This window comes from Asterias rubens, chromosome 8 (genome assembly GCF_902459465.1).
Source record: "Asterias rubens chromosome 8, eAstRub1.3, whole genome shotgun sequence".
In the NCBI taxonomy this organism is placed as follows: domain Eukaryota; kingdom Metazoa; phylum Echinodermata; class Asteroidea; order Forcipulatida; family Asteriidae; genus Asterias; species Asterias rubens.
The window spans coordinates 136489-156224 of NC_047069.1; the positions used below are offsets into that span (position 1 = coordinate 136489).

Sequence of the window (19736 nt, forward strand, 5' to 3'; positions counted from 1 at the left end):
CTAATGGTTGACTATTTTGACTCGAGCCCAGGCTGGTCGACCATTGGTTGACTACTGTGGTCGACCATTTGGAACTAGGTTTCTTCCATGGTCCTGATAATCTGTTCCACGCTAACATGTGCAAAGTGCAGAAGGGAACCAGTGACACTGAGTAGCGTCCAGTGCCTTTAAGCTCTCAGTCAGTGAAATCTTGGAGCAGATATGCCTCCTGGTAAATGATTATTGTAAGCTACAGTCTATTTGAAAATAATCAGTTAATAAAAACAATAAAAAGCTACCAATTCAACGTCAAAAAGTTTTTAATTAGTTAGTTAAAATAAAGTTGTACACTTCAACGTTGAACAATTTGAAAAGAGAAAATTTTATGAAAACAGTGCTATAATTTGTTTCTCTTTACTAATTCATTCAAATATTTCCTTTTTTACCTTTTTAAGAGTAATCAGATTTTATTAAAAAGTATAAAATCTAGAAAGGTTTAAATATTCTGAAACTGTGAATAAAAATATGAATCTTAGGGTTTCTATTTGCCTGTTTGAAAGTATTTGGTTCATGCATCTTACATCACTCAGTAATTAATGCGAAACTTGAGAAAACATCCCTAGAAGATAATAAAAAAATACCCTTTAAAGATGTGGAACCTTGCAAGCTTATTTACAATTAGTACACAAAATATATATATTGTTATGCGTTAAGAAGATTTTAAATTTCCACAAGTTTCTTGACAAGTCTGAAATTAAATGAAGTTTCAATATGATAGAAAACCTTTTGCAGGGGAAGGGAGGTAGGTGGAGGGGGTTATTTGGGGGCATGTTTAAAGAAGTTTGAAGAAACTCACGCCCTTTTCAAAAACCACGACATTGGCTTTGGCTTCAGGCTCTGATCTCTCGTCTGAAGCCCTGAGCATGCGCAATTGTCAAAACAACTTCGGACCAAGCTAGGCCTGAGCCAAATCTGGAGCCGAGCCGTGGTTTCGAAAAGGGCCTCAGTTTAGTAATCTGTTGAAATACTTGAAAACAAACTTACTTGTCCTGTTTTTCCTTCTTCTTCCTTTTCCAGAAATAACTCTTTTTGGATTTCTCTTTGGGCGGTTCTTTCATGGAGACTTGTTTAGAAAGTTCTGGGGTGGCCTTAAGGTTGTCTTTTAGTTTATGGTCTGGATTGCTCTGTTCGTCAACTACGGCCAAATCCATCCAATCGGGACCAGCAGCAGGATGCTTATGCTCTTTTGGTTTGCGCCATTTAAAGAAACTTTTACTTTTCTTTACTTCCCTGCCTTTGGTTGGTTTGGTTGCATCTGGGATCGGAGATCCCTTATGGGCGATGTCGGGCGTGGGGTTTGGTCTGGACTGTTCGTGGTGACCGGGTAACACTTGCTGATGCGGATGTGGGGACGGGGTTGGCTGATGGGGGCTTTGGACTGGCTTTATGGACTCTGAACCTGCTGAAAAAGTTGGTACTCCCTGAATGGAAAAGAAGTACTGATGAGGTTAAAAGAAGTTGAAGACTTCACTCTTGAATAGCTATCAATAAAGTACAATTTTAAGACTGATATCCAAAGTTAATTATAATAATACTCAATACTAGGTTCTTATATAGCGCTTATCACCCCCCCTGGACACGATAAGAAGATCACACCCCTAAGGGGGATATCAAAACGCTAAGTATTTTCCTGCAAGTTATGTGGACTCTCTTTGAATTTAAAATAGCACCATGTAATGGTTTTACAAGGTGGTGTGGTGCAATATGCTGCCAATCAAACCAGGAACACCTGGGCGAACCGCTTATCTTTTCGATAAGTGCACTCGGTTCTTTTACATGCGTTACACAACACATGGGACCAAAGGCTTTACGTCCCATCCGCAGGACAAAGCAATGGTTAAGTGTCTGGCTTAAGGACGCAAGTGTCATGACTGGGACTCAAACCCAAACTCTGCTGAACAGAAACACCAGAGTTTGAATTTGGTGCTCTGAACCACTCGGCCACAACACTTCCAAGTTTTCATTAAAAGAATTCAGAAAAGATTTGTTTTTGTCTAAGTGAAGTCATTGAGGTTGCTCTGAGAATGAAACTGTTTTTCATGCGGATGAGTGAAGCAAAGACCTACACTCTTGTATAGCTATCAATAAAATACAATTAATATTGATCATATTAATATTAAGACATATAGACTGTTGTGCAGACCATGCAAGTGAAAGTTGCGTGCATAACTATCAAGGAATATTTAAATACAAGCATATTTATATTGAATTTAAGATAAACATAGCTGCACAAAAAGAGCAGAGACACAGTTACTTTTAAAACAAAATGCAAAAGTAGCAAAAATAGAAAGATACTATGCAAGCAGTAATAACTATCATAAGCACTGTATAGGATATAAATCAATACACTGTGTCTGAAACTAAAAAGGCAAATGATAATTTAAAAACAAAATCGCTAAAACATTTCAACTAACTGAAAGACAAAATACTAGGTATTATGTGCAACAACATAAATAAAATTAAAACATAAGAAATATGGTATATTAATAAAATATTAAAATAAAAGAACTATAAAATGTACAGAGTGAAAAGTTTGTTATAATGGTTAAGAAGCTATGTCTACGACCTACAACAGCACCTTAGGGTAGATTCATAATTGTGTAATTTTAGTGTGGTCATACAAATAATCCACCATTAAAAGTTAATGTCCGAAACAGTTCAGAGAATTTCAAGGGTGCATTACCATCTGGTGCAGGTCTTGAAAGAATTGCAAAGGTCTTGGGTTTGAATCCCAAATAGTATACCTGTGATTTTTTTTTCACGGGACTCGGGAAAGTACTGAGTATACAGTGCTATAAAAAAGTTATTGAAAGAAGCTGTTTTAGGTCGCAACATAAAAATATATTATGAAAACAAAATCAAACTGATAAAATTAATGACAGGTTACCATCTACTCCTGCAAACCAGGTTGGCATGGGTGAACAAAATGAACAAAATGAACAAAATTAAATAAAGGTGGTAGGTTATGAGTGGAATGAGTTTCTCAAATGATGGCAGCGGAACATGAAAGTCTTGATACTGTCTGAGCTATTAGCCAGAGGGGTGTCTGGTGTCTTTTTTACACCATGTTTTAAATTTGTACACCCCCTATTTTATGTCATTTACATGTAAATGTATTGTAAGTGAACAATTTGGACACCCAGTTTTTAAACTTCTAGCAAATTTAGACATCACCGATCTTAATTGAAATGTTCATCAGGAAAAATTCATCAACCAGTTCATGAACTGTTCATGAGCATCATCAAGATGGCCAGTATGTGAACTGATGTCAATGAACAATCATGAACTATTCATGAACATTCATGAACATTCAGTGATCATCTCGCCTGGGTGCCTTTTACCAAATCCTGGTTAAAACTTGGTCTGCGCACATTACAAAATGATTTGCATATACGTTAATTGATGACAAGTTTTACTTGCCTTTCTTAGGCCATGGATTTGAGAAAACTAAATTTTCTAATCCTTCTGCTCTTGTAGAGTGTTTTGGACTAGGAGGTAAAACATGACCAAACCTCTTCAGATACTTCCACAAATGAAATAGCTCATCCTCATCACAGAAATGTCTTATAAATGTTACCTGCTAATGTTAACACTGATAGTGATAGTTATATATGAACTAGTCTTGGTGCAAGGCGTTTCTCGTAATTTCCATGCACAGCGCGGCCGACCAGCTTATTCAACTCACCAATGGCGCCCACCACGCGGTTAGTGTATACGGGCAGTTTGTGTGCTATACCATAGGTTCGTGGCGGGCGCTATTGGTGCAAGTTGAATGAGCGGGTCGGTCGCACTGTGCCTGAAAGGTAAACGAGAAACGACTTGCACCAAGACTAGTTCATGAATATGACTGTTAATTTGAGTGCAAATAGTGTAACAATTGTGTACATGTAGTCCTTTTAATAGTGAATTAAACATGAGTGCTTCAGAAATATACGAGAGCAATTAGTCTCAACGGAAGTTTCTGCATTTTGATTTTGTCTTTCAACCAGCTACAAATGGTAAACACTTTCAAGAGAAATCAGGGCCCAATTTCATAGAGCTGCTTAAGCAAAAAAATCCTTGCTTAGTAAAATCAGATTACCGGCCAAGACTCCACTCAATTGTTATGATAAGTAAACAACAGCTAAATACCAGTCACAAGCAATTTATATGGCATTAAAATTTTGCCAGTAACATGTGAAAAATAAGAGATCTTTTTTCGTGCTTAAGCAAATTTTTTGCTTAAGCAGCTCTATGAAATTGGCCCCAGGTGCTAGCAGAATGCAGGAGTCTCCTCATAAGGATACATGAGTCTCAAACATACACCACTAAGCCTGGAATTACACACAGGCCATGGAGGCCAACCTTTGTTGCCCCTGGTCTTGGCCTTGGAGCCTTTCAAAAGTTTCCCATTGCCCTAAGGTTTTGAAGTGCCCTTTTGCAAAATGAAAATAGCTTTGCTCTTTCAACGTGTTCAAATATGAAATTCCAGGCCTGCATAATTCATCCCCCTGAATTGTACACAGTGAATCAAAGCTGTTCTCTTTGCATCCAGCAAAAGAAGAAGTCCAACTGAATGAAGCTGTTCCCTTCATCAGGAGATACTTTCATCTTCAAACTCCTACACACATAAACAATTGTAACTGCTTTGAAAATGGACTCAAAAATCAAAACAAAATTCTGTCACTTGGATTAAGTGTTTCCACGCTACACTTAACTGAATATTAGCAGGTGCAAAGACAATTCACAATAGTGTACATAAAGAAGATTGGCAGCAAAGCTTTCAAAAGCAGCATGTTTTTAGGGGGGGTCTTTTTTATTTAAGTTTGGCATCTATCGAAATCACCCACGGCGTCCACACCAATTGCCGTTGTGGCCTGTGCTTTTGCCGTGGTGCCCTCGCAAAGTTCCAATTCAAATTTACAATTTCCTCATAGAGATGCATGCCCCTCACCAAAGGGAAATTGCTGTACCCCTCTAAAGAACGAAATTCAAGGCCTGGTAATCTGTGTTGTGGAATCCTTGTCAAGTCCCCCTTGTCAACTTTTCATTACTTTTGCACATCTCCATCCAGGAGAGAGACTAATGAAACGGTGATGTGTTTTTAAAAGTCACAAGCTTCCTACCATGTCAGTCAATACTTTGAGCTTTTAGGAGGTAATGTTGTCCAAGTGATGTTTAATGAATTATTTGCACTTTCTTGAGCACCTGCATGATTGACATACATGTATTAAAGCACTTTGCTATTATACCCAGTTTATTCTTAAGCGTTGCTTAAAGTTTGCAAAAAGTCAAATTTCTCTTTCTTGGTTTATATTTGTTTCGGTTGAAACTGCACTGACACTCTCCCTGCACTCTTGATTTTAAATGTTATAGTTCACCAGTAAGTGTACAGCAATTAATGTTAAATTTCACCTGAAGTTAAGACTTGGTGAAAAAATACTAAGTAAGTAAGGTTTGCGGTGACTCCATGTAAAAACTATTTTGTCTGAGAAGAGCTGGTTCATTCTGCTCGACGCTTTGGTCAGTGTGCTTTGACCGTCTTCGAACCATTTTCGAGTGGGATTTGAACTCACAAACGTTGCAATTCTAGAACAGTGTCATACCCACTAGACCACCGAGATTGCCCGGTAGCTAGAGGCAGTTTGAACTCTATAATTTTAGCAGTGGGTACCTTCATCTATTCACTCATGTGAATATCTTTTGTTATTGTATTAGTGGGGTCTCTACTCGACAAGCTGATGCTTCTTGGAGACCTCAATCCTCACACACAATCCTACTGTACTTATATGTTTTCCTTAATCATCATAATGTAATGTAAATTATATTACAATTTTTTGTGTATGGGAAAAAAAAAAAAAATGAATGAATGAATAAACCAGTCCAGTTCAGTTCAAATCAAATCAAATCAGATATACTTTTCCAGCATTCTCCAGAAGATGGTCAAAATCTCATGCCATATATATTGCTTGTGACTGGTATTTAGCTGCTGTTTACTTAGCATAACAATTGAGTGGAGTCTTGGCCGGTAATCTGATTTTACTAAGCACACATTTTTATTTTGCTTAGGCAACATTTTGCGCTTAAGCAGCTGTATGAAATTGGGCCCAGCCCTTCGCAGAGCCACCACTACTTACAAAAGAAATTTGTATATGGTGTCACCACAAACCTCACATGTACTTCTGTAAATACAGTATTAGCACTCAATCTTTGTAAAATCCTGCAAACCACTTATTTCTGCACAGTCAGTGTTTAGTTTTCAATGATTATGTTTGCACATGACACAATATTGAGCTTGACTGTGGTGTAGCTCGATGCGCAAATATGAAAATTGACATCCATAACGAATTCATTGATTGTATTAAAACCCCTCTTACCATTACAGAAGTATTATGATACGAATATCAAATAATCTTGTGAGTTTAAATGAAACTTTGAAGAATCAAAGAAACATTTTTCGTAATGCGTGACACTGTTAGCATGAATAATATTAGCAATTATGTGCAATATAATAAATATATATATATGATTACGTGGAAATATATGGCAGACTCATCAATAATCTGAGCGATTATCGAAATTTTAAATTCCGTATAACATTTTTCATAAATACAAATAAAACCCAGTGATGTGATTGGTTAAAGTTTTAATTCCAAGTTCACATGATCTGGACCAAATTTCGTAGAGCTCCTTAAACAGAAATTTTGCTAAACGAATTGCTGCTTAGCATCAATAAGCATGATACCAGTCAGAAATGGTACAATGTACATGTGACATGGTAGTTTGGCTGGTGACCTTATTCTGGTAAGCTTAGTTTTGTTGTGCTTAGCTATTTTTTGTGTTTAACCAGCTCTATGAAGTTGGGCCATGGTTGATTAATGTTGAGCTTGATATGAGCCGTCAATGAATGACACAGTGATGCAAACTAAAAAAATCATGACGTCGTTAGCAAGCCTGATCACAATTCTCAGTTGATCACAATACATTTAACAATCCGCACAAAAAGGAACACATGACACAACACAAAATGCAGAGGAGTTGAGCAAAGCAAAGATGGAGCGAACAATGGCGAGCTAGCGGAAAAAGGAGAGTATTCTCTGTGCAAAAGTTACCTTAGGCGCAAGTTTGGGTGTCTCTGTTTTGCTATCCTCCGCTTGGACTACCGTCCTTGCTTTATCTTGGTTTTGCACGATGGTATCCGAGTTAACTTGGGATGGCGTACTTTCTGGAGGGTTAGGAGTTGGGTCGGAGCTAAACGCATTCGTGGGATTTGCCTGCGATTCTTCCGGCGCCTGCAGGACCTCCCAAACATCCTCGGTAACGTAACACTGCTTAGTAGGGGAGCCTGGATTACCGGACTTAGTAAGCAGCTTAGCAGGATAGGATTTCTTAGGGCTTACTTTGATTTCCGGCTTAAATGTCTCCACCTTCCCTTGCATATCTGATGGATTGATTGCTCCCGACTGCTGAACAGGCGTAAAGCTTTCGGCCGCGGCAAAGTCGACCGAGACAACTTCGGAAGAGCCGCTGTGAAGGTTCTCTGGTTTAGCGTATCTAGCACGAGCTGTCATGCTTGCCTGCCACGGCGACAGCTGGAACACCTCACTGCGAGGTCTTTCAATCTCTTCCATTGGACTTAAATCTACCATCAATTCATGCTCTTCCGCTTGTTCTAACGAACCAACCTGGGCACTAGCGTATCGAAGCTCAGACGGCTTCTGAACCTCTCCATTTATCAGACTCGGATGTGAAGGTTTCTGAATTGATTGACCGCCATTTACTTGACTCAGTTGTAAAGGCATGGTGAAGTCTTCCTCGACAGTTTCAGGCAAGGATACGGGAACTTGGTCTTGCATAGTAATATCATCTTGCATAGAGATTGCAACCTCCTCAAGTTGCACTTCTGCCGCCATGGAAGAGGCTTTCTTCAGCTGATGATCAGTTTCAAGATTTTGCTGATGGCCTTTTGAAAACGATACTGCTTCTTCAAGAGGTGCGGTCTGTTCTTGTAAAGGCTGCTGTACGGGTCTCTGAGGCACTCTTGAAATATCTCTGGCTGTTTCTTGAGGCACTCTTGGAATATCTTCAGTTGTTACATCTTGGGTGTTTAAAGTTTGTGCGATTGTGACGCAGTTTTCTTGCGGCACAATTTGGGCTACATCCTCCAAAGCGGGATTATCTCTGCTTGCTTTAACTTCAGCTTTAAATTGGGTACTTAAAGTTTGTGCTAATGTGTCGCCGTTTTCTTGTGGCACACTTTGGGCTACATCTTCAAGGGCTTCAATTGCTTTAACTTCAGTACATGGTTCAGCGAATGTCTGTTCTTGGTTCACTGGTGAAGGCAGTATTGCTGTTTCAGGAGGTTTTTCGCTCACTTCAGAAAGCTGTTCTGGTGCACTTGCAGTGTTAGGAACTTCAATCTTCTTATTTTCCACACGAGTTGCTTCTTTCTTCTCTCCTTCAGACAAGTCACCATTTAGGACATGAGTAACTCCGTTACTAAGTCTATCAATCTTGACCTTCTCTGTTGCGGCACATAATTCCTCTGGAGTTGGATTGCTGAAGACGTCGTCGCTACATGAGCTGTTAGTAGTGTGAGATGGTGGTTGGTTGTCAGAGGTTGTAGTCGAATCACTGTTTGCATTGGAAACTTTTGGTGATAATCCATTTTCTGATCGCTTAGTGGATGTACGAGAACGACGTGAAAGTCTGGATCGTCTTTTAGGGTCGATGCCAGGACTTGAAGGGTCATTATCGGATGCAGACTGAGTCTTCTTCAATGTGAATCCCTGTAAAAAAAAAAATGTAAAAAACAGTTTGTTATTATTATTATTCTAATTGCTATTGCAACAAAATGTTTTTTTCCAAAGTCCATGCGTACTTCCTGGTATTTTGTATGTTTATTTACAAACTACTCCTTGCAGCACAAGGCTGAAAAGATGGATTGATAGCGTCTTTGACTGCCATATTTCAAGATAAACAATGGAAATGTGGACATAAAAAGCCTCTCTCAGAATCAATTTGGGGCTAAAAAAATCACTGCTAAATTTGGGGCTAAATTACTGCAAAGGGTGTCGTTTGTAACAGCATTTTCACTTGTCAGTGCTCTTTACCAAGTAAATTTTGATAGTCATTGATTTTTTGAAGTGGTACCAAAGGTATTCCCTCCCTCTAATACTGCTAGAAAAAACCTTACTCTATCTCCATACATTCCGATATCTTTTAAGGCACTGGACACCTTTGGTATTTGTCAAATACCAGTATTCTCACTTGGTGTATCTCAACATATGCACAAAATAACAAACCTGTGAAAATTTGAGATCAATTGGTCGTCGAATATGCAGGAGAACAGTGACAGAAAAAAACACCCTTGTTGCACAAACTTTGGTACTTTCAGATGCCTGAAAAAGGCTTCCGGCCTGAAGTCTTTCATCAGATTCAAATATTTGAGTAAGAAATTATCTTTCTGTCAAAAAGTATGTTACTTCAGATGGAGCCGCGTCTCTCAATGTTTTACACTATCAATAGCTCTTCATTGCTAAATAAGTTATAATAGATGTTAAATTTGCATCGGGGATAAATAATATTAATTTTGATTTATACCCAAAAATAAATAAGTTCTTACGCTAATAATAATTTTTAGTAATTTCCCATAGTGTCCACTGCCGGTAAGTAGGTTATTAACAATACAACATCTGCCTACCTTTCTGATATCTTTAAGTAGGTTATCCACAATACAACCATCTTCCTCTATTGGGGGTGGGGCTCCAACCTTCCTCCCACTGCCGCCTCCAGCTGCTCTTTTCTTCTCTGCTTCCTCTTTCTGGATCCGTCTCTGCTCGGTCTTTTTCTCAAGGATGCGGCGCTTCTCATTCTCCTAGTGATTGAGAATTAATTGGTTAAAGTTTTAATTCCAAGTTCACATGATCTGGACCAAAATAACCCTAACCCTAACCCTAACCCTAACCCTAATTGATAATTGATTGATGAAATTTTGGCTTTTTGTTAAGCTTACATTTTGACATTATTGATTGATAACAAATTTTTTCATTAGAGGTTACCCAACCACACAAGGCCATGGAACGCACTTTAAGATGAGAGCTATACACCTAACTAATTTGGGCTGTCGACCCAAATCAACTGCCACCAGGGGCATTTTGCCACCTTCTCCTGGGGCTAAAACAGGGTTACCCCCTTCACAGTCCGTAAGGATTTAGGCATGGGTATCATACACCAGGAGCCTGGATGGTAGAGAAAAATGCACTACTTTCCTAACCTTTTACAAAGCAACTTTTGTTAAGCGCCTTGTTCAAGGTCACAAGTGTCATAACCGGGCATCAAACTCAAGCCCAGTTCATACTTCCTGCAAAAGCGAAGCGAAGCGAACTTTGACGCCACAAATTCACAACAAATAATTCGCAACAGTTGAGTTGTGCTCAACTATCTTGCGAATTATGCAGCATGAAGTATGAACCGGGCTAAACACTCTGCTGCTGACAACACCCGGTAAACTACACTAGATCGCTCATCCCTGACACGACATATTGATTAATGATTGTTTTCTTTGTTTAATTTAAAAAATTTTTAAATAAATAACCACAAACAGCACAAAATTCAGTACATTATTATGGAACGAATGAAACAAAACAACTAAGTTTGTGAGTTCAAACACAAAGAGACAATAATCACCTCCAGTGAAGATTTAATTCTCTCCGCAAACGTCTTGAAGATCTGTAGGAACTCATCCAGCTTGAATTTACTGATGTCTTCAACGAAGTAGATGGCAAGTTCTTCCGCTAACTTGTTGATGGTCTCAAGATCTTCCTTCAAGTCTTCAACTTGCTTCTTGGCATCCTACAGTACAAATAAATATAGACACCATGTTACTGCGAATTTCAAATAATATTAATACCGAATCCTTATATAGCGCACGTATCTACCAACAAGGCGCTGAAGAAAGAAAGTTATTGAAGTAAGAAAATCTGAGACCCGATGTAGCACCTTATAATAATAATAATAATATCGAAGACTTACATATCGCACGTATCTACCAAACAAGGTACTCAAGGCGCTGAGTACATACAAACTTTCATAAAGATAGGTTATTGCAGTGATGAATTCTGAGACCCAATTATGAAGCACCTTGTAAGGGTTAACAAGGTGCTACGGCGCATTTAGCAGCCACAGCCAGGAACACAGCGGCAAACCTCTTCTCTTAGTGATAAGTGTAACTGGGATCTTTTACGTGCATTACACAACGCACGGGACCAGTGGATTTACATCCCATCCAAAAGCAAAGCAATAACAGTTTTGTTTCTTGCTTAGGGACAAGTGTCACAACCGGGACTCAAACCCAGACTCCTATGGAGTTTTTGCTAGTAAGTTAAAGCGGTTTTTATTCAACCCTAAAACAATTAACATCGTGTAACATTATGATTCACAGACCAATTAAAATAATTAATAAATGATGAATTTTCAAGATGTTGACAGTGACAGCTTTTATAATTACAAACAAGCACGAAGCTTACCTCAACAAACCTTAGGAGTTGTTCCTCAGTGACACAGCAGTTTTTTTAAATTTGAACTTCTATAATTCCTTTTTTTTTTCCTTTATTCGAGGTTTATAATTCCAAACAAGCACGAGGCTTACCTCAAGAAAACTTTGGAGTTGTTCCTGGACTTGTTTGACTGCTTTTTTTTGTTGTTTCTGCATTTTATCCAGACTTCTATTCAGCATATTGATCTCTCCAGTCAGATAGTCCACAGATAATCTGTAGTGAGTCATGCAAAAATATACTCAAAAACAGGGAGAAAACCGATGTACCATTAAAGGAACACGTTGCCTTGGATCGGACGAGTTGGTCTATAAAAAGAATTTGTAACTGTTTGTTATAAATGCATTTAATGGTTGGAAAGATGTTTTAAAAGTATAATACAATGATTCACAAAAATTTGCCTCGAAATTGCGTGGTTTTCCTTTTGCTTTGCGAACTAACACGGTCGGCCATTTATGGGAGTAAAAAATTTGACTCCAATAAATGGCCGACAGTGTTAGTTGACGAGGTAAAAAGAAAACCACGCAATTTCGAGGCATATTTGTGTGGATCATTGTATTCCATTTTAAAAATATCTTTCTACCCATACATTTTATAACAAACGGTTACAAATGCTTTTCAAAGACCAACTCGACCGATCCAAGGCAACGTATTCCTTTAATATGATAACAATTATAACTTATATTTGGTTTGTGGTAACACCATGTGTGTATCTACTTGCCAGGTAGAGTTTGTTCTTAGCGAACTGTCTTGCTATACTACCGTGAAGTAGATTTTACAGATTTTTCGGGAGACTTCTCAGTTCTGAAAAGAACTGTCCTGTTTATCGACTACTACCTGGGCAGAAGGTAGAAAATCAGCTGGGACTACTACTTAAGCTTATAGGATCGTTATTAACTGCACTACCGCAAAGTGAGTTCTTAATTGGTCTCAAGAACTACTGCGTAATGAGTTCTTAATTGGTCTCAATGTTTCGACTAGCTTGCTCTAGCCATTGTCAGGAGACTGTTATAATTATGATAATAATATTACTAGTTCTTATATAGCGCATTTTTACAATAACAATCATTCCTTTAGTCTTTCCCAGCTCCTTGGGGAGGATACAGCCCTGAGCTGCCGTATGGCGCTAGTGGCTTTTTCATACACAATATCAATATCTACCCTCGCAGGTACCTATTTATATTCCTGGGTGAAGAGAAGCAATTATGGTAAAGTATCTTGCTCAAAGACAAGAGTCATGATTCAAACCCACACTTCGATGACTTAACCACCAGAACTTGAGTTTGATGCTCTTCAAATAAACCACTCGGCCATGACACCCTACATGTAGAAGGTGGTTAGGTAGACCAGTGGTTCCACATGGTCAAGCATTGCACACTTGGATAAGTTGACATTTAAAGACAGTGGACACTATTGGTAATTGTCAAAGACATAATCTTCACAGCTGGTGGTTCTCAACATATGCATAAAATAACAAACCTGTGAAAATTTGAGCTCAATCGGTCATCGAACTTGCGAGATAATAATGAAAGAAAAAACACCCTTGTCACATGAAGTTGTGTGCTTTCTGATGCTTGATTTTGAGACCTCAAATTCTAAACTTGAGGTCTCGAAATCAAATTCGTGGAAAATTACTTCTTTCTCGAAAACTACGTCACATCAGAGGGAGCTGTTTCTCAAAGTGTTTTAAACTATCAACCTCTCCCCATTACTCATAATCAAGAAATGTTTTATGATGATAATTATTTTGAGTAGTTACCAATAGTGTCCACTGCCTTTAAGATGAAACATGTGTCAGGACTATTTTTTTCATTTCCATTTACAATAACACTTGGAAATGATACTCAGATGTATTCTGTATTCTTCTGCTTAGCCACATTCCATAAAGATGTTAAGCTAAAAATTCCTTTGCTAAGCAAAACTGACCTTGATGCTTCATTGAGGTATTTCATCTCACTGGGAAATGATAACATCGTCTTGTTCTTCTGCTCAGCTACATCCACGATGTAGTGCATTAGATTCATACGAGGCTTGTTGGCTTTAGTATCAATCAGCTTCATCAAGGAAGCAATCTTGAATCCCGCTGCATTACCAGCAAAACCACCCTAATATCAGATATAAACAAGGCAATAACTAGTTAAGAAAATGACAACATCGTCTTGTTCTTCTGCTCAGCTACATCCACGATGTAGTGCATTAGATTCATATGAGGCTTGTTGGCTTTAGTATCAATCAGCTTCATCAAGGAAGCAATCTTGAATCCTGCTGCATTCCCCGCAAAACCACCCTATAAACAAGGCAATAATATAACAATAATTAAATTCCCCTATATATGCTGCCTATAATGTAAAATAAAAAATAAAAACCTCCTGGTCCCCCCCCCTCAGTTTTCACCTCCTAAGGACCCCATTACATTTCTTTAAAGAACTTACCGAATTCATAAAGTTTCCTGTCAATAGAATCAATGTCAAGAATTCCTCCAAAGTTTTGCTGTTCAGGATATCTGTAATGAAAGAAACAATAATGCAGTAAGAATTATGAACAATACAACTAGTAAGAGATTACCGATTATTTCCTTTTTCAACCCAAAATCATTTAAAATTTACCCACAATTTTTATATTGTGCTTTATTATTTGATATCTGAAATAAAAAGTCGCATCCCCTTAAAGTGATCCCCTGGCTGCTGCTTCCCAGGTTGTATCGTATACTTGTTTGTGATCCTTGGCTGCAGGGCAGTTAACGGTAGTACAGTGTATGGCTTCAGAATGGCACCCGAACAAAGATATTGACAAAATAGGAGACCGCCAACATAGGGCTAGATAGATCAAACTCAGTTGGTAGGGTGCCAGCACGTTCATCTGGAGGTTGCAGCCTCAAATCCTGATCTTGTCACACTAATTTTTGACTGGCACCCCGAACAAAGATATTGCCAAAATAGGGAGACCCCGACAAAGGGTTAGATAGCTCAGTTGGTAGAGTGCAGGCTCGTTAATCCGAGGTCGTTGCTTCAAATCCAATTCTAGTCAAGTTGTCTTTGTTTAAACCCAATTCACTTGCTTTTTTTGTAACGCCACAAACTGACCTACCATTGCTAGCTTTCTGTAGGGTTGCAAGTGCAGGCTTCAAGTATGCTACATTGGCTGTGAATTCTTCCTTCAAGAGCATGCCTTCAATGCGAAGCTGGTAGCTGGTTAAAAAAAAGATAAACAGTTTTAACAGTTATGATATGTGGAGAAAAGTAGAAACATTTTATTGAATACAAGGACTGGGCTACATGCACAAAGTGTGTAGGTTTATATGGACAGTCTGGCTATTTAATAACAATTTTGCTATAACCTGTTTTTACCATGTAAAAACTATATTCTTGATTATTTATGCAAAAATATCATCTGTTAAATTGTTGTGGTACCCGCACCCAACACATAGGATTAAAGCTGCCTCTAGCCACCGGGTTAGCTCAGTGGTCTAGTGGTAAGACATCTGCTCTAGCATTGTAAAGGTTTTTTATCCCATCCGAGTGATTTGCCTCTTGAATTTTGTTCACAGAGTTCGGGAAAGTACCGAGTATACAGTGCTTAATACACATCAATGTAAGGGTAAGAATCATATGGTGTAGGTTTTTTTATAGATCTGCTCCTGCTCCAGCTGTTTCATAGCAATTTTGCTATAATTTGTTTTTACCCGTAACAAATATATTCTTCCTTGCTGCAAAAATTACATCTGATTTTTTTTTTTAGCAAACAAAATCAGAAATCTGACTTAAGCAGGAAAAATATCATGCCTGTTTTATGTAAATAATAAAAATAAGAACATCGAAGTCTTATATAAAGCACGTATCTACCAACAAGGTGTTCAAGGCGCTGAGTATACAAACATCAACAAAGAAATCATATAGGTGCTGTATCTAAATAGTGTAGTTTTTTTGTATTTTTCGATTCATTTTCTGACAAGATCATTTGATCAAGTGATACTGACACTATAAATGACTTACTTTGGAATACTTGACAGCAGAAGATAGAATGTCTCTGCAGATCCCAGCTTAGCTTTGTCGCCATCAAAGTTTTTCAGCATTTCAATCTACAAAACCCAACCATGCATTCAAAACGAGTTAAATTCATTTCCCTTTAGGGGTCTGGGTACTTTTTGTAGGACAAAAAAACACAATGTACACAGATTTATATTAAACTTACACAGTTTGAAGATAATGATAGTAGAAAGCTTCCCTGAAAATATTGCTTGCTGAGGTGCTGTAGTTTTTGAGAAATGAGTAAAACAATGTCATGAAAACAATTTTCATCTCAGTGATCATGAGACAAAAATTATTTTGGCATGTAAAAATGTATTTTTTTTGACTTTGTTTTACTCATTTCTCAAAAACTACATCACCTCAGTAACTAATATTTTAAGGTACACTTTCTACAATAATTATCTTCAAGGTGTAAGTTTAATGTAAATCTGTGGACATTGTGTTACGTGTTACAAAAAGTACCCAAATCCTTTAAGCAGATGTAACACACCAATGGTCAGGTTGGTGTAGTGGTGTCTCTGGGACCCCAGTTTGAATCCCACCGGGGCACAACGTGGATTGGGTTTTCAGTCCCTACTTGATCATAATAATTCTCTGGTATTTTCCTCCCACATTTAAAACTGAAACTTCCTTCTTTGTCTTGGTGCCAAGGGGTTCTTGGCTGTTGGTGTGTAATGATAAGTTCACTTGGCAAAGGGGATATGAACGCCAAGCAATCTCTCTCATACAAACATTGGTTAACGCCTATGAAGAGAATAAACCCAGAAATTGTGAATCAGTAAGTAGATGACACTACTTATTCTTATCATTGTGAAATCAGCGGTTAGCTTGGGGGATTCAAACCATGGAGGTAAAATCTATTTCTACAACCTTGTCAATTGCAAGTCCAGCCGTCGATTTCACAAAACTTTTCCTAACTTAGGACTTAAGACGAGTTCCAACCCTGCACTGTAGCATGCAGACCTTAATATTAATCCTAAGTTAGGACGAGTTACTCGTCCTAACTCGAGATAAGACGAGTCCTAACTCTTTGTGAAATCGACCGCTGCAGTCTAACCTCTGGACTACTTTGTTAAATTCCTAAATGCTGCTTTAAAGGCACTGGACACGTGTGGTTATTGTCAAAGTCCAGTATTCTCACTTGGTGTATCTCCAGATATGCATAAAATCACAAACAAGTGAAAATTTGAGCTCAGTTGGTCGTCGAAGTTGAAAGAGAATAATGGGAGAAAAAAACACCATTGATCCACAAATGTGTGTGCTTTCAGATGCCTAAAAAGTGACAATTTCTAAGAGTCCTTGGTTTTATAACCGGAATAAATGAAATGAAATTTATGATTAATTAATGGATTTGATACTTTGACCCATACCTCATCTTTTTCCGGTATGACTCTCATTAATCCCTTTAATCTCTCCGCTCCTCCAAATTCCTGTGGATCTCCTTTCTGGATGAGTTCAATGATCTTATCATTCGGCATACGGAACTGTTTCAAGAAGATGTTCACATTTAAGCTTCTCTTACCATCCAAAAGGTTGATCTGCAATCACAAATAAAACAAAGATGTAGAACAGTTTGCTGTAACACCATGTTATGATAATCGCTAATTGAGTTGGGGTGGTTCTCGGAGGTTTCAACTCCATGTTTTGATCAGTTTGCTCTGATCGTCTTCTGGAGAAAGCTGGACTCTGATGCTGCATGCTGCTTAAGTACTGGTGATGTGGGTTACATGTAGCTTGAAGATGTCTCTTTTCAGTCTGATAATAATTATTTTACTAAATTTAAAGGATTTTTTTAAAATTTTGCAAATCAAGTTTTTGACCATGACATTAATCCCTCCTCACTGCGAATGAAGATGTATAATTCACGGTAACTTAAAATAAGCTGTTACAAACAACTTACCAACCAAAAGGACCGGCGGTACAAGTGGGAAAAAAAAAGTTAATGGGATGACATTTCAACCCTAGCAGAGTCTTTCTCGAAGGCTTATAAAAATAATGTAAAGGTAGAAGTTTCAGCTTTTTAAGAAGTGAAAAACACAGTGCAATTGTTTTTAGGAGAGTAACGTAAAACCATCGACATGCTAAAATAATTTTCATCTCACTGAGACCAACAAATATTGTTTTCAAAAACACTACAGCACCTAAGCAAGTAGTATTTAAAGGGAAGCTTTCTATCATCATTATCTTCAAACAAAGTTCAATGTTAATCTGTGGAAGTTTGTGTTTTGCATTTTACAAAAAGTACACAAACCCTTTAAAGTATATGCCTCAAGCCAAGATTAAAGCCTTGGTCTATTTTTGTCACCAGCCTTTATTTATAAGAAAAACAAATTTCCTTCAATTTTCATAAACTTTGCCTGGTTTGTATTTCCTGCGAATGCGATGCGAACATTGACGTCACAAATTCTCAACAAACACTTCAGAAGAGTTCAACTGTGCTGAACTGCGAAACATTCACAGCGAAAACAGGGGTCTGTGTCCTCAAATACGCTTGGCACGAAGCATTCACAGGAAGAATGAACCAGGCTTTACACTTTGTTTTACACTGCATTGAACAATGTCCCTACTGTTTTTTTTCTTCCTGTTTTGTTTGTTTAGACTATTGGAGTATATTTTGGTTACAGACTCACAGTTCTGACAGAGTCACATGTATGGCATTTTATGCATACCCTCATATTTCTTCAGGTCATGGAAGATAAGCCAATGTAATAATGTTTTTAACAACCTCTTCATACTAACAACCTTTTCATACAAATTGATGTACATTTTGAAATGCAAATAAAATGAAACCTGCCTTCTTCTACCACTGAAAAAATATATAAAATACAATTAAAAAATATGAACATTTTTGTCAATTAATTTCATTTAAAGTGTTGGTTTAAGATGGTATTAGTAAATGAATCTCTATGCATCTTTTCATACAAATTGACATACATTTTGAGAATTTTATTTAAATAAAACCTGCCTTCTTCTACCTCAGCAAAAAATTATAAAATACAATTAAAAATATATAACTGGTTTTGTCATTTAGTTCCATTTAAAGTGTTTCATTTTATAGATGGTGTTCATCAATAAAACATTTATTTCCACATTCACATCACATGGAGGCATCATCCTAAAAGCCCGTTACAAGATTACAGAACAAAACAGGAAAACAGCACTAAATAGACGAATAAATAAATACATACCACTACGGTAGATAACTACACAAAGGTTTAACCATGGTTAAACAATGTAAATATAACTATGAAGCAGAACATGTAAGTGAAGTAAACAAAGGGACAACAATTAAACAAACAATACAAATTAGAAAACATAGACGAGTAAGTAGGTAGGTAAGTAAGTAACGGCTAAGCCAACTACCAGTATACAAAAAGCAAATCGATCAATTATATTAGTACAAGAATCCCTGCTTCCTTCTGACTAGTTATAGTTTCTCTGACCCACTCTACAAAATAATAATATATTATTCTTGAATCAGTGATGCAAAACAAAAAGACTTGTAAATGAAATAAACCTAGCAGACTGTGGCCAGTATGAAGGAGTCTGCTTGTACATTTCAACCACTTCAACTCGTAGATATTAAAGGCACTGGACACTATTGGTAATAATTGTTAGCATAAAAACTATCTTGGTAACAAGCAATGGAGAGCTATTGATAGTATAAAACATTGTGAGAAACAGCTCCCTCTGAAGTAACGTAGTTTTTTTAGAAAGAAGTAGTTTCTCACTAAAATTTTTGAATTTGATTCTGAGACCTCAGAATTAGATTTTGAGGTCTCGAAATCAAGCATCTGAAAGCAAACAACTTTGTGTAACAAGGGCGTGTTTCTTTCATTATTATCTCTCAACTTCGACGACCAATCGAGCTCAAATTTTCACAGGTTTGTTATTTGATGCATGTTGAGATACACCAAGTGAGAAGACTGGTCTTTGACAATTGACAATAGTTTGCAGTGTCTTTAAGAAATGTTTACTAAAATACTAGGCCTCTGCACTGTATTAAATGTTGAAATCCATGTCACAATGAAATCTTAACTTGACCTGACTTGACTAAGGACACCTCTCATAAAAAAAAAAATTTATTTTTATCTTCGAAGGGTAGTGATCTTTTGTAAATCACATGACATGAACT

At 37.5% G+C, this 19736-nt stretch overlaps 1 protein-coding gene across 5 annotated transcripts in view; it reads right to left on the reverse strand.

Annotated features, from left to right (window-relative positions):
* LOC117293317 (inverted formin-2-like) overlaps positions 1–19736 on the reverse strand; it is a 71440-nt gene continuing 51704 nt past the window's right edge. For 4 of the 5 annotated variants that reach the window (XM_033775573.1, XM_033775575.1, XM_033775574.1 and 1 more), the window contains 10 exons: positions 16972–17139; positions 15566–15651; positions 14661–14761; positions 14006–14076; positions 13500–13678; positions 11669–11789; positions 10708–10872; positions 9722–9895; positions 7131–8807; positions 1–1460 (listed from right to left, as the gene is read on the reverse strand). In XM_033775573.1, the coding sequence (XP_033631464.1) occupies positions 1020–1460; positions 7131–8807; positions 9722–9895; positions 10708–10872; positions 11669–11789; positions 13500–13678; positions 14006–14076; positions 14661–14761; positions 15566–15651; positions 16972–17139 (3183 nt within the window). In that variant the 3' untranslated portion in view covers positions 1–1019. Of the gene's footprint in view, positions 1461–4459; positions 4640–7130; positions 8808–9721; positions 9896–10707; positions 10873–11668; positions 11790–13499; positions 13679–14005; positions 14077–14660; positions 14762–15565; positions 15652–16971; positions 17140–19736 lie in introns of those variants that run through there. The other variant, XM_033775576.1, reaches the window with a different exon arrangement.